The sequence below is a fragment of the Amyelois transitella genome, chromosome 20 (assembly GCF_032362555.1).
Source record: "Amyelois transitella isolate CPQ chromosome 20, ilAmyTran1.1, whole genome shotgun sequence".
NCBI lineage: Eukaryota > Metazoa > Arthropoda > Insecta > Lepidoptera > Pyralidae > Amyelois > Amyelois transitella.
The window spans coordinates 2,351,103-2,366,801 of NC_083523.1; the positions used below are offsets into that span (position 1 = coordinate 2,351,103).

The 15,699-nt window shown below is 34.7% G+C and overlaps 3 protein-coding genes across 3 annotated transcripts in view; 2 read left to right on the top strand and 1 right to left on the bottom strand.

The window, feature by feature from the left end:
• Window positions 1–2,828, top strand: part of LOC106134458 (coiled-coil domain-containing protein R3HCC1L) — a 28,454-nt gene extending 25,626 nt beyond the window's left edge. The window contains exon 9 of the mRNA XM_060949855.1: window positions 1,801–2,828. The gene's annotated coding sequence lies outside the window, so the exon portion shown is untranslated. The remainder of the gene's footprint in view (window positions 1–1,800) is intronic.
• Window positions 2,829–9,291: 6,463 nt separating this feature from the next.
• On the bottom strand, window positions 9,292–10,040 carry LOC132902994 (uncharacterized). Its single transcript, XM_060950125.1, has 2 exons — window positions 9,359–10,040; window positions 9,292–9,308 (listed from the first exon to the last, which is right to left on the bottom strand). Exons 1-2 carry the CDS (start codon window positions 10,038–10,040, stop codon window positions 9,292–9,294), a joined length of 699 nt encoding a protein of 232 aa, XP_060806108.1.
• Window positions 10,041–11,399: 1,359 nt separating this feature from the next.
• LOC106134409 (uncharacterized) lies at window positions 11,400–13,296 on the top strand. Its single transcript, XM_013334471.2, has one exon. The coding sequence runs from the start codon at window positions 11,400–11,402 to the stop codon at window positions 13,068–13,070; it is 1,671 nt and encodes a 556-aa protein (XP_013189925.2). The 3' UTR covers window positions 13,071–13,296.
• Window positions 13,297–15,699: the final 2,403 nt, after the last annotated feature.

Sequence of the window (15,699 nt, forward strand, 5' to 3'; positions counted from 1 at the left end):
TATTTCACGTCTTGTTGTCTGACAGGGTAGATAGAGGCGAGTACTATAGGGCACATATATACATAGTTTTATATTTTAGGTAATTAATTATATATATATATATATTATAATTCTTTTGACTTTTGAAACGGTGTTATGAAAATAATATTTTTTCAAAGTCTGCATAATAAAATGGCATGATTTCTTTACACATTTTTCTTAATAACATTTTTTGTATGTATGTATGATTGTGTAGGCGTTAACTTTCAGTTCACAGTAGGACTGTTTTTGATTAAATTTAAATACAACATACAACATAACATACGGGGGGCAAATTACACTGATTGAGTTAGCCTCGAAGTAAGTTCGAAACTTGTGTTACGAGATACCAACTCAACGATACTATATTTTATAATAAATACTTATATAGATAAACATCCAAGACCCAGGACAATCAGAAAAAGTTCTTTTCTCATCACGCCCTGGCCGGGATTCGAACCCGGGACCTCCGGTGTCACAGACAAGCGTACTACCGCTGAGCCACAGAGGCCGTCAAATGGTAGGATATATCAAATTTTTTTTTTTAATTTTCGTGTTTCAACAAAATCTTTTTACTCTTTTGAGATATTCACAGTTTTGTAAAAAAATGGGATAGCGAGGTCTAAGTTCGCGGCGAACAACCAATGCATTTGTTAGAATCCAGTTAAAACGTATCACGCCTCTAGCTGTCTCGAAACGACTGAAAGGCCACGTTCAGCTAAATGGCTTTATAATGAAGTTCAGATTCAGGCAGTGTCATGTTGAACGCCCGTGACACACTGACACATTTTCTTACTCAATAAAGTTAGGCAAAAGTTTTTTTTTTTTACAAATTTATTGGTAGATTTTAATGAAACAATATAAAAAATTAATATTTAAGCAACAATCGTGGTAATAAATGGTACGGAACCCTTTGTGCGCCTGTCCAATACGCGCTTGGTCGATTTTTTTTGCTTGCTTTGAATTTTTTGCTTTTAGTTTTATTTTTTTTACATCCTAACAATGATATTGAGTGGTTCGACTATTTTAGAAACCACATTGTTACGAACTGATTAGTTTGTCTACGATTAGCATAAAAAAATGCATAAGTTGTTTGGAAAAAAAGGTGTTATAATTATTTATCATTTCACATTTTAATGTTATGGCTCCATCGTTTAACAAAACGATGATTTTGTCAATGTCGAGGTTGAGAAATACACGATTGAACTTGACAATTGACGGTATCGTACATTAATGTGTCCCCTAACACTTTAAGAGTTACTTAGGTAGTTATTATTAACAATTAATTGTTATTTAGCGAAGAAGATTAATTTGATAAAGTGATGTTTAAGTAAAAAGGGATAGTCATTGCAAGGTAGTACTTTTAATATACAAATATCTATAAAATTTACATATATTTTTAAATGAAGAGGTATTGATGAACGTACCTTGACCTAATCAGGGACGTCCTGGCGAAAGGTCAGAAGTATATTATAGAGTGTCTTAAATTGACATAAACGAACCAACCCACGACTTTATCAGACTGTCATTAAACACTTGTCAAACTGATGACTGTATAAATTGACCAGAAATATAGATAACCTCAATTTATTTTTATGGAATTGGCAAAACCAATAAAATTAAAGACAACCTAACTCAGCATTTTTATGTATCTGTATATTTCTTGTTTCGTGTTGCTTGAAACGCGGAACTAGCGCCCTCATTACCGGTACGTTATATTTCTGGTCAAGCTTTAAATAAGAAAACATTCCAATTATTTAAAAATTGTATTTTTTTTTTCAGTTGCCGACATCGCCGACCGACCATCGTATACTAAGTTGATTAGCTCTCAAAATCTACGTAAAGTTACACTATTTTTAAGCACATAGATATTTTTCTAAACGAATTCTATTAAATATAGCACGCCCAAGAGGTTTTGGTCCTTCGTTCTGTGTCATAGTGTAGTTTTAATTCCGCGTAGAATAATTTCCTTATTGTAAAGCTGTGGGCTTCCTGTCAATTGACTGATCTTAATATTCATTTATATAGATATATATTTTCAAACACATTTGAACTTATTAATTTAATAGAATAAATAATAATGCATGCATATGTATATCTATATTACTTTAAAAAAAATCATTATGTTATTTGATTACCATAATGTCTTGAAGTGTCGCTTATTATTTTTGGGATTTTCAAAATAAAAATACGGAGTTTTTATGCATAAACATTTAAAACTATAATTCGAAAAACGAAAATTAAAAAAAAAACATTGCGTCAATGCGGCACAAAGGAGGATGGATAGGAGCTTTAACACATAACAATAAGTAATATTATTGGTATTTAAAATTTAATAATATTACATGACATTGTGTTATATAAAATATGTATTTCAATTTATTTATTAATTAAAGGCACAGGGGAGACCACGGCGGCACACAGTCACACTATCAAAGATTATACAAATATGTATTTTGACATTATTTTATTAATGTACAATAAGATAATAATGACATACAATGATAAGACACACACACACATAACAAATATACATAAATGTCAATATATTACCATTAAATTTGATTATTTTCTTATATTCACTCGATATCTTCAATTTGCTCACACTTCATCATTATTTTTAACTTGCAAATGTTATCAGCTAAATAATGTGTTTAGCATTAAGTCCATTGTGCTTTAAAATAAAAGAAATTAATGAATATTATTTATATATATACAGATATAATAAATACTCAATTGGATAAACGAAACGCTTTACTTCGAAATATTAATTACATATTTTTATATTAAAACTTAAAGATTAAAATAAAATTGCAATCTCGACGTTTTGTCCTTTTGATAAGTATGAAACGGCTCAGAAACTATTTTATATTCTACATAGTATTTTTATACCAAATATTAGTATTGTGTATTATCAATATACTAACTCTGTAGGCTATGTGAAGAAAATGTGGGTAATTCTTATGTGTCCTCGTGGAATTTTTATTTCTAATTATTATTAGTAAGAAGCTTGAAGCTGAAACGGTGATGTTTGACTGTGGCGTCTGTGTGTATGTATATGTTAATTTGCAACAGAGAAAAGTAAACCACTTACAATACGTAAAGTGGAAAATAAATGGATTTTGACCTCTTTTTCCGAGTAATTTCAAAAACGTTGTAAAAGCGAAACATGTTTTGTAGATAACATCTTTTGTGCAATCTTAGACGCAAATAAACAGATACGGTCAGATTCAATGCTGTTTGATCTCTTTTCGCATAATACTTTTTTTAAAGCTAAATTTTTTTTGAAGTTTACCCTCATATATTTTATATTTTTATCATATAAATATTTATTATGGTGTTAAAGAGTATCTTCATGATTTCTAGGATAGAGACGAAATATGAGAACGAGAATTGTAACTGCTACAAGTAATATATTACTATGTTATAGTACAGCAACTAAATATAAATATACATATATCCAACAAATTAAATCTATTGAGTTAGCCTCGAAGTAAGTCCGAGACTGGTTCACTGTGTAACGAGCAATTATATAACAAGTATAATTTTTGCACAAATTTTTAATCTCTAAATCTTGCGCCATTCAATCGAATTAAGATTAGCGCTATCTTTTATTAGCTTTGAATAATTTCATACGTCGAAGACAGATGGCGCCACAGTGTAAAACACGTGAACGTTCTCATCGGGAGTTACGCCTTCTAGTCTGTAGCGGACCGACAACCTCTTGGCGTTGAAATCATTAGTCGAATTAGTCGTAATAGGGGATATTCATGTTTTTTTTTTTTGTCATAAATCAATATTTTACTTCATTGTAATGTAGAAAAAAATATAATTAAGCTTCAAAAAGTCTAGATATTTTTCAAAATGAAATTTAAAACTTTGAATTTATTTGAGCAGTTCAAACGCCGTCATTTTGCGCGCGCTTTGCGTGACGTCACGCGGCACTCTCAGTGTTTATTTACTGTGAACTTTTCAGTTACTTCGTACTTATTTACAGTATTGATAACTTTAAAATCATGGAAGAAGCCAAAAAGGCATCTTATAAGTACTGTATAGTACCAAAGTGCACAAATACTACTCGAAAAACACCAGACAAATTGTTTTTTCGTATTCCAGACGATGCGAATATACGAAAACTGTGGTGTAAGGTGATGAGAAGGGATAATGTATCTCCTAAATCGCGTTTTTATTGTTGTGAAGATCATTTTAACGTAAGTATACTTTATTTAGGTACAGCATAGTGTGAATTAGTAAAAAGTACGTTTTGCATTAGCTATTAAATCAGGATATAAATTTATAGAAATTAAATCATTAATATATATATCTCAGATACACACAAAGTCAAAGTTATTATACTTGAGTGAACTTCAATAATATAACATGTACTGTACTTATATTATTACCTTGTAGACGTAAAAATATAAGTTTCAGAGCAATGACAACTGGATATGTATAGGTTATGTTTTGGTGTATTATAAGTGAACTGCTGTATGCATTTATTAATAAAAATCCATGTTATGGGCTAAAATATTTTATGTAACATAATAATTACCTTGCAGCTTTCACTCCTCTGATCTCTGCGCTCGTAAAATCGGGATTTGATGCAAAATATGATGTCATCATAAATGCATCTATTTTCGGTAGATTGTCCGATTGTGCTTTGACAAAACCAGCTTCAGTCATCGTTCTACATTTACTACTAATCTAAACTAAACTCCACTACAATCAGCACAAGAAAACAGCTTTGAATGTTTATTTTTCTCACTACACAATAGGAGCTTCGATACCGATAAATTCAATGTTGTGCCGCATGACGTCACATTTTGGTCGACCAATGGTGGCGCGTTTTGCTATCTTGAATTTCGCGCCGTTATTTTGCACTTTTTGGATAATCATTTAGGGGTTTAAATAATAAGTAAATGAAAAAAAAACCTTTCGATTATAATATGACGGTAATAAGTATTCGAGAAAAAAATACTTTAGGCCATTTAAAATTTTATGCATATCCCCTATTGTTGTAGGGCTATTGGAATGTAGACGTATTGAAACAATAGATGGGTATTATTGAAGTTGATCAAAAGCATTCTTCTGTTTTCGGGTTCAATCAGCCACAAGCGATCTAGTTCTTATACAAAGTATATTGTAAAATATATATTTTTTTACTTTGATCGTCCAGCCAGCTGATTCTTAGTAATGTATTCTTTTCGTCTGCCGTTTTTGGATACCTATTATCTTATTATACTTACATAGCCTGCCCAATAAAGTAAAAAAATATATTAAAGGTTATTAATGTATAGCTTCTTCGGGCAGATGATGTCTTAATAAAAAACTCCTTTTAAGGTTTCTTACGTGTCTATTGTTTCGAACGAATAGAGAAATGGTGTTAAGTAAACGAAAAAGTATTGTGTAGAGCTAATGTATTTTAATACAAATGTTGGAAATTGTCTATTTGTTATTGACAGGTCCAATAATTTAAAGCGTGGGGTCTAAAGGTGCGATTTCTATGATCGGTGTGCCTATATGTGAAGTCAACCAATCACATATAGGCACACCGAGAGCTTATCAATCGAGGGTGTTACCTGATTGGTCAATTTAAATGTCAAACCGATTCCACTAATAATTACGCACTATTCTGAAGTTGCGCTTTGGTACACTTTTTCCTGTTAAACAAACTTGTATACCTAATCAAAGGTAATAGAGCTCAATTTAGGTTATTCTCAAATGTTATGACAAATGCCAACTTCAGAGTAATCCCACAGAGTCACAATGAGAACTATGTCCGTCACGAATCTCTGTGAGGTAAATGGTGAACTGTTTTATTTTTTCTAATTATTTAAATGCATTCATTTAATAAAATAATAAATAAAAATCTATAACCCTGACATCATTAAACCTTGACATGACAAAAAAAATTATATATTATCATAAAATTTTTATTTTCAGTTCACCTTTAAATATATCTGCGATTCGTGGGAGGAAAACAAATATATAATATAATTTTATATCATTACAGCTCAGTAGAGTTTTGGAGACATGGTTTATAAAAATATTAGATTAGAACCCATTCTTAACGGAAATGATGTTTTGATTTTGACTGACTGTTATCAAACATATCTCGAAGAATGAAAATAAAGAATGGAAAGAATTACCCTTATAATTTGCAAGGTAAAAATTATATGCATAATATAAATTAAAATGTCTCTAAACTCTTGTCTACTGAGAAATTTATCGTTAATGTATCGTCCATTTTTGAATTGCAAAAATACAGCTATTTACAAAGTCGATATTTTGTTTTGTTTTTTTATATTTCCCTAGTCCAATTTTTTTTAATAAAACCATGCAGTAACGTTACCTATATGTTTGACCCATTGTGTCCCGATTGTCCCCGCTAAGTCCGAATTGGAAAAAACCTTTTTTCCCACTCGTTCCGCTAAAGACAGAGAGTTCAAAATGCATCGCAACATTATAGTTGAAAATCTGTACTGATATTATAAAGCTGAAGAGTTTGTTTGTTTGTTTGAACGCGCTCATCTCAGGAACTACTGGTTCGAATTGAAAAATTCTTTTTGCGTTGAATAGACCATTTGTCGAGGAAGGCTTTAGGCTATATAACATCACGCTGCAACTTTAAGGAGCGAAGAAATAATGGAAAATGTGGAAAAAAAACCGGGAAAATTATTCATCCTTGAGGGATTCAATGATGCCCAAAATAACTATGCCACGCGGACGAAGACGCGGGCACAGCTAGTGTTATATACACATACATACATAAATCACGCCACTTTCCCGGAGCGATAGGCAGAGACTACACCTTTCGATTTGCCACGATAACTACACACTTCTTCGCTTTATCCACATTCATAACTATTCCACGCGGACGAAGTCGCGAGCACAGCTAGTAATGATAATAATGCCTGAGTTCTTATTGACCTACCTGCTAGACTGCGGCTTGCATCAGGTCGGCGATTCGGTCTGGCGTTCGACCGGGTCGGGTCGCAATCAAGGTCTGGGTCCATTGTGAATGGCCACGCGTGGTAAATTAGTGCAGGTCGTTGTCTTAGAAAGATATCGGTTGGTAGATGACGATTGTATGTACATACATACATAAAATTACGCCTTTTTCCCGGAGGGGTAGGCAGAGATTACCTCTTTCCACTTGCCACGATCTCTGCATACTTCCTTCGCTTCATACACATTCGTAACTCTCTTCATGCAAGCTCGGCGGTTTAATTTTATAAGGATTGTATTTGACATATAAACTTATATTAATATATAATCTCGTGTTTATCCCTTATGAGGTAGACAGAGCTAAAAATCTGCAAATACCGAAACGTTTAGCTGTATGGCTTATTGGGATTTGATATTTCAACAGTGGTTGCTAGCCTATCACACTTAGTCGCCTCTTACGACGAGGGAGGGGTCATTTTCTTAAGTGTCGGGAACCACACTGCAAGGTCTTGGAGTTTTGTGACATGTATGAATTTCTCTCTCATTGCATTTTCTTGGTACCTCGGCCTACGGTTCGAAATCTGGGGTCCGTTGAAACGTCATTCTATTAGCGGAATAGTTATTTTGGGCATCGTTGAAGCCCTCAAGGATGAATAATTTTCCCCGTTTTTTTCACATATTCCATTATTTCTTTGCTCCTTATAGTTGCAGCGTGATGTTATATAGCCTAAAGCCTTCCTCGATAAATGGTCTGTCTATTCAACGCAAAAATAATTTTTCAATTTTACCCAGTAGTTCCTGAGATAAGCGCGTTCAAACAAACCAACAAACTCTTCAGCTTTATAATATTAGTATAGATAGTGGTAGGTATATTTCCTATGTCGATGGCGATGTTGTTTGATTATTTTTATTGTGATCAAAAATCACGACGTTTCAATTCATGTATGTATAAAGATGTTTGAGGAAATCTTTTCACAAACAATTTTTCCGAATAATGTTTTTTTTTATGATAGCATAAATGTTCTTGTAGTATTTGATAATAATTTAAATTGTTATAAAAAAGACAAATTTTAAATGAATTCTTTACATTTTAAATTGTTTGAAGGAATCTTTTTCAATATATGTATGTCGAATTCCTTGTGCCGAAACGTGAAAACCAACAAACTCTAGTTCCGATACTCCAAAACAACATTTAGACTGATTAATTGTTAATCCAAACTTGTTTAAACGCTCAAATAATAGTCGAAGATGTTCCCTATGTTCTGCCTCACTTGTACTTGCTATGATGACGTCATCGATATAACTGAATACAAAATCCAACCCTTGTAAGACTGTATGATGCATGAACCTTTGGAAGGATTGCGCTGCATTTCGTAGTCCGAAGGTCATTCTCGTAAATTCGAAAAGTCCGAATGGGGTAATTATTGCTGTTTTCTCGATGTCGTCGTCATTAATGGGTATAAAATGATACGATCGATTTACGTCGATACGTGAAAAAATTGTTTTACCTGCCAGGACGTAGGTGAAATCGTGCAGGCGCGGAATGGGATATCTGTCCGGTTTGGTGATGGCGTTTAGCTGCCGATAGTCACCACATGGCCGGATGTCTCCATTCTTTTTCGGGACGATATGCAGTGGGCTTGCCCACGCGCTCTTGGATGGCCTGCAAATACCTAATTCTACCATTAACTTAAATTCTTCTTTTACCTTCTGCAAACGATCTGGCGGTAACGGTCTTGCTCTAGCGTGAACCGGTGGTCCGGTTGTCTCGATGTAGTGCTTCTCTGAATGCTGTGGAGGTTCTTTAAAAGACATGGGTTTCGTTATGTCTGGAAAAAGTTTAAGTAAATCGTGATACGGATGATTTTCGGATAAAGTCGTGACAGATGCGTTAATACAACTTTGAACACTGGCAATAACATTAAGATTTGTTAGCGTGTCGATTAAACGCCTATTATTTAAATCAACTATCAGTTTATAGTGGCTTAAAAAGTCTGCTCCTATAATTGGTTGTTTAACGTCAGCTATAATAAACGTCCAACGTAATTCGCGCCTTATGTTAAGATCTAGGGTCAATGTGCGAGTACCATAGGTTTTTATTTGAGTCCCGTTGGCTGCAAATAAAACATAATCGTTTGAATCGTGCATGAAACTGCGTTTATTAGCCGTGGGGGGCAATACTGACACATTGGCACCTGTATCTATTAAAAAACTTAGCTTACTATTTTTATCCGTGATACACAACCGACGGTTTGTTCCCTCGATACAGCTTCCCGTCGCCGACTGTACGGTTGCTAGTTTTCCGACTTCCATGCGCAGGGGTCTCTACATTTCTTCGCTTCCTTCCCGAACCGGTAGTGGAAGAAACATAGGTAGTTCTCTTTTCTCGTACCAGATTGATCTCTTCTTTGGCCATAACCGCGTCCTCTGTACCGCTGATTCGACCTACTGCGACTGCGCGTGTTAAACTTCCCTCGTCGTAGCTCTGCGACTTCTAAAGTAAGCTTTGCTATGGCCTCAGATAGGTGATTTGACTGCTGCTCCTGTGTGACGGCTGCCACTTCTATTGGTCGGGTCGTCTCCATCACTTTGTCTGCTACCTCTGCGAGTTTGTCAGCATCTTCCAAGGTGGTGGCTGCTAACACCGTTCGCAATGCCGTCGGGAGATGATTCTGCCATAAAACTAGCAGCGTCTGTGACGATACGCGCGTTCCTGCTAAGCTTTTCATACGCCTGAGAAGTTGTGAGGGTTTCTGATCGCCGAGCTGCATCTCGCCCATTAGTTTTTGAATGCGTTTAGTCTCTGATTCTTCATAGATGTCTAGTAGATGTTTTTTCAAAGCATCATATTTCTTGTCCTCAGGTGGTGTCTCCAAGAACGCTGCTACTTGCTGTATAACTTGTTTGCTCAGTTTAGCAATGAGTAATTGGTACTTTGCGTTATCGTTGGCCTTTTGAGGAGCCACTGCCGCTTCGAAATGTATAAACCACAACGCCGGCTGGTCCGTCCAAAATTCGGGAATGCGCGCCGCTACAGAAATCAATACAACCTCCGGTTTATCTTCCTCCGACATCTTCGTTACTTTTCACTGTCCGCAGAGAGTGACTGAAGGGTACCGAGTGTGAGTCAACCTACCGACGCTTGAAATTGAGTCGCCCCGCCAAACGTTACTTGCACTGAAAGTCACTTTACTGCACACGGGTGTCACCACTGTTAGTCTGTTACTATTATGTCTATATCGAATGATTAACTTCACTGTCTCTAAGGTAATCACTTTCCAGGTAATGTTTAGAAGGATTTAGTGTTCCAGTAAAACAACTCAATGCAGTTCACGAAAGCTTCGCTTATATTGGTACCGAAATTATAATTAGCACATACAGTACATAGAGAAAACGAAAGATAAAGTTCACATAACACAAATTACACAGAGTATAGAAGTACAGGTTATGTGTGTTGTGTTGGTCGGTAGGCCGACACGGGACGACTGGCTCTACTTAGCTATCGGCTACAGGAATGCTGATTTGGCGCAAATGCCTGAGTGTGTACACCCCTACAAAGTCCTTAATCTTAATAAATAAGCCCTTGCTCAAAGTTTACTTTGCCTTATGTGCCTTTTTTATTTTATCTTGTCGTATGCACCTGTCCACAATAATAATAAGGAGAATAATTTATTTATTTTTTATATTATGTATTTTTGTATGTTTGTTAACCGACTTCAAAAAAGCAGGAGGTTCTCAATTTGACCAATATTTTTTGACGAATAAACCCAAAAACTAATGGATTGATTTTACGAAATTTTGCCCAGATATATAAAAGACCATCGGGATTGATCGGTTCCTTTTTCTGGAATTTCCCATGGGAGCGAAGCCCCGAGCAAAAGCGAGTATGAAATAGATAAATTAACGACCTGACAAGAGTAGACTTAAAAACTTGATTGATTGTACGGTTTTCTTTTTCAGGAATCCTTAGATTGTTATTGGATAGATATTTCAAAAATATTTTATGTAAGAGTTATAGATAATTAAGTAGATATTGCTTACAAAATAGTTAAACCTATAAGGGCGCCATTTTACCTACTAATATTGAAATGTTTGCTCTTGAAGAGATCACGGCTACGGTCTTTGATGAATTAGGTTAATAAAAATTCATTCTAAAATATAGTTTAAAACATAGTTAGCACTTTATTAGGACGTCAAATCAATTAGTAACTAGGCTTGATCAGATGCACTATAATAATACAGCGTGGCTGACTTTAAGAAATAACAATCCAACATTGTGCATGGGAAATTTCACAATGTTAGTGACCCGGTCGGGTCCATTGTTAAAGAACAATATGCGACGGCTGGCGGATATAATAAACAATTAATAAAAACAGCATTAGAAACGGACATTTCCAGTTTAGATCGTAGCCACCTGATGTAAACACGCGAAAATGAGGCTCTTGATAATGTTACTGTACATCTCGCGAGTTCATCCCGAATTACAGGTGAAACATAATATTTTTGTGTCAAGGAAATCCAGATCATATTTGGCACCATCAGGGCAAAACTTCTATTATAGCAATTATGATAGTGATTACGAATACAGTCCAGGATCGCATGGCAGCGATAGTCGTCACGGATCATTTGAGATCAATAAGGACTCTATGGATTCCACAGTTCCAAGTTACATTTACCATCATCCTCCGGTGAATGAACATAGTATACGTTTAAGTGACATTGATATTCCTCATACTACTGTAACTCCAGTTACAACGCCGTGGGTCACCGAGCATTACGAAGAACCGACCACGAAGTATGACATCGATTACGAGAGAATAAAATCAGAAGCTCGATACAATTCAAGATTTCTGCCGTCGAAATTTAAGTCGGACATAATGTATGAGAGACTAAAATCCCTAATGCATTACAAACCATATTCAGATCACAAAATTGACGAAATAGAATTCGACATCAGCAACAAGTATCATAGTGATGATGGTGATGACATTAGAACTACTTCTACCACTAATAACGATATATTCCCCTACTTCTACCATGGCCCTTACGAATTCGAATACGATTCAAATGCCGATAAGGCAAAAGAAAAACGTTATACTGCTGATAAATATCACAGTGTGATTCCTGTGCATGAGAATATAAGTGATGATATTCCACCTAATTATCATTATAGTGATCCAATAAAAGATCCACCGATATATACTGCAACCACCGAAAGTAGCCCGGTAGCCGGAGACACTGGATTTTTTTCATACGTTTTGAATGATTATTTTGATAAAGCCAGCGATGAAGATCCATTAACATTTCATGGCGTTGGCGAGTGGGGAAAAAACATTCAATACGATTCAAATTACTATGACGACGATCACAGACTTAGAAGCCATCCTAGTAAAAATGATTACCGTTATCATCCTACTCCTAATTACATAAATAAAGATGTAACAGCAGCTCATGGAGGATATGACACCGGGAAAAGGCATATCAAGACTAATTATAATTTCTATACTACCCCAAGCTACATAAATAACGACGAATATTTATCTAATGGTGACTCTGTGACAGAGAGTGGTCATACCAGTAAAAGTGAATACAACAAAGGCGCAAAAACACATGAATCGAAATCAAGTGACAAAGTGGGATACGAAAACAATGCAGCGGGACACAAAAGTTTTAAAGACATAGCTGATTCTCTAGCACATAAGTTCGGTTCAGAAAATCACGCCAGAGATACAAAACACAAGTTGAAGCATAATCAAGATCGCGGAGAGAACAAGAGAGGTTTTCATAGAATTTATCATAAAGATGAATTCATGGAGGATAAGGAATATTTTGATAACAGTAACAGTAGTTCTCGTGGCGAAGATAAAGGCAGTTCATCAGTACGCAACGGTGGATCAGAAGCTGTGTTGAAGTCACTAGCTACAGCGCATCTAGGGGATGAATCCAATGCGGTGAGACATGCGGGTGATCGGGAAAACAAACAGTCAAAAAATAGTTCTCGTGGGCATAGTTCTTCAAAAGCTGCGGAAAGTGAATTCAAGAAGTATAGGGATCTAGCTAAGAAAACTGCTGATGGTTATAGTGATTATGGTGGTCGATTTTAGGATTAGTACCAAGGGCAACTTGTTGAAAAAATTATGTATCAATAGATTAAATGTACATGCTAACGTGTGCTGCCGATTTAGGTAAAAATAAGTGAAAGTGATATTGTTGTACGGACAATGCAGTCATTACTATATTACTTCAGTTAGTTGGGACTATAAAGATTAAGGTGATGAGACGGTTTTGTAACTGAAATATTAATGAGAAATGTTTAATCATTTGCTTTATTTCGGGTAGTTTATTCTTTCCGAGTTATGTATTTATGTAAAAAGGTGGTAAAATAGCTTACGATACATAGCTCGGAAAAAATAAATCACTACAGTTCTATTTAATTTTATATTTTTATACTGTACTCAATGTTTTGAAAATAAAACGTAAAATCTTTTTGTTCTGTTTATTTACACACCACACCACAATATATGCATAATACAAATTGATAACAAAATATAAACACAATAAAATAAATGTACTTAAAATTATATAATAACTAAGATAGAAATTGCCTTTTAATTTTTGTTCATGGTGCATATTCATAATAACATTCCCATCTCTTATCTTTCGCGCTAACTTGTCTAAACTTCCAAGAGTTTTTATTAGTCCGATTTGAATCAACTTTTACAAGCATGACCTTTAAAAATTTACCTTATATTTTTCTTACCATCAGGCGATTGACGCCAAACACTTTCGAATTTAAAAAAAAAATATAAAAATGAAAAGCATCATTTGGAAAATGATAAGTTAGTCCTGTGCCTTGATCAGATAGGCTATGGAAAATATCTTTTGTAATTCTAGGTAATGGAATTAGTGTTTTTAAACTGGTTGAGAACAACAACTGTAAATATAGAATTAAGGTTCTGAAATAAATAAATAAACAAAACATATTCATAATCTTTGGTACTTACATTTTCCAAAAATATAATATTTTTTGGACAATCATTCAGAAGATAAATATGGAATAAGTAGATAATTTTTTCTTTCATAGATATTGTTCAAACCTTTACTGATCAACCTTAGAAAAATGAAGCCGCGAGAAATAGAATATTTCTTAATAAATATTTATTTATATTCTACGATATGACATAATCAAATGATATCTTTTCGCGACTCCTTTTCGGTCGGTGCGACCGGGTTGGCAGGGAACATGGGTAGGATGGCTGGCTGCGCAGCTCTCCTAGTAACGTTAGTGGGCAACAAATTTTTATGTCCGGGAGACCTCACCATTCTCGATCCCAACCTTTCGTCTTCTTTACTCTCTTCTGTTTCATCTTTACTATCCACTTTCTCTGTCGTTGAGCTTGTTCCTCCGTAATCGTAGAAATCATCTTTCTCTTTTTTGTTTTCGCTTTTATTTATGCTCCTTTGTTTAGGCACTTTTGGTGTCGTTTGTGGAGCAAATTCTGTTTGAATTTCTAACTGGATTATTTCTTGGGTAACTTCAACAGGGACGTCTGTAGACGCCTTACTTTCCTTCAGTGGAATTTTATGGTTTCCCCTGCCCGCATACTCATCGTGTTTAACGTCAAAATCATAATCATCCACATTGAAATCTTCGTCCTCATTCTCATCGGATTCGACGAATCTTGCAATTTTTAGACTTTTTGGTTCTAAATAATAATCATCTATGTCTACAAATTTTGGAATAGGCTTTTTAACGAGCACTATTTTTTCGTTCACTGGTATACTGTCTTTATCAACTTTGCCTGTCCCATTCGAATTCCTGGGAAACCGTGTGTTAGCGCCGTGTTTACTTCTTATGACATATTTCGTTTTTTGGTTTTCAATTGGAGAGTTTTCGAACGATTCTTCTTTTGAATAAGAAATCTCAAAAATATCGTCTAAAATATGCCTCCTTAGACGAATCGGGAACTTGGGACCATTAGGGCTGCTCGTGCTAGCTTTAACTTCTGGAACTTTTTCTATCAATCTAAAATCACTTATTGTTGTATAATGTATAATAAACACAAGAAATATTATTCGCTTCATTTCGGACCGTGTCCTAGCCAATCTTCTGGCCGACTAGTTAAATCATTTCGACATCAATGAAAATGTAAACTATGATGATTAAAAATATCTTTGTAGAATGTTAAATAATATTATGAGCTACGTATAGCAGTTACGACTTATTAATCGTATTTAAATAACATTGGTATTGTTATGACATTTGTTGTGTCATCATAGGGTTCAGTTGAAGAAGTAATTACTATAACAATGTTTTGTAGTCGTAATATTATACAAATGGCCATATGTAATAATTTTAATTTCGTGTTTAGAGAGACGGGTTTATAATAAATAAAATATGGTGGAAGTCTCAATTATTTTGTTGTTTCTGTTCTATCGAGATTACCAGTAAAAAAGTATGTTACTTAAATGTTGCAGAAAAAAAATATCATGCAAGAAACATTTTTCATTTCATTTGTTAACCGGTTTACGGAATCTTAACAGAATAAACCCTCCTTGTTAAGTGACACTGACCATCTCATTGCAAGGTTGCCATAAATACATGAGACATCCCACATTTCTGTATGCCTACTACATGTCTCAATACACGAGAGAAAAGTTGCGGTTACAACTAATGCATGTGCAAATAAAACATTGTATACAAATATAAGACAATGAAATTGAATAAAAATA

Coding starts and splice junctions, on each gene's coding strand:
- LOC132902994 (XM_060950125.1), bottom strand. CDS start 10,040: ATGTCGGAGGAAGATAAACCGGAGGTTGTATTGATTTCTGTAGCGGCG.
- LOC106134409 (XM_013334471.2), top strand. CDS start 11,400: ATGAGGCTCTTGATAATGTTACTGTACATCTCGCGAGTTCATCCCGAA.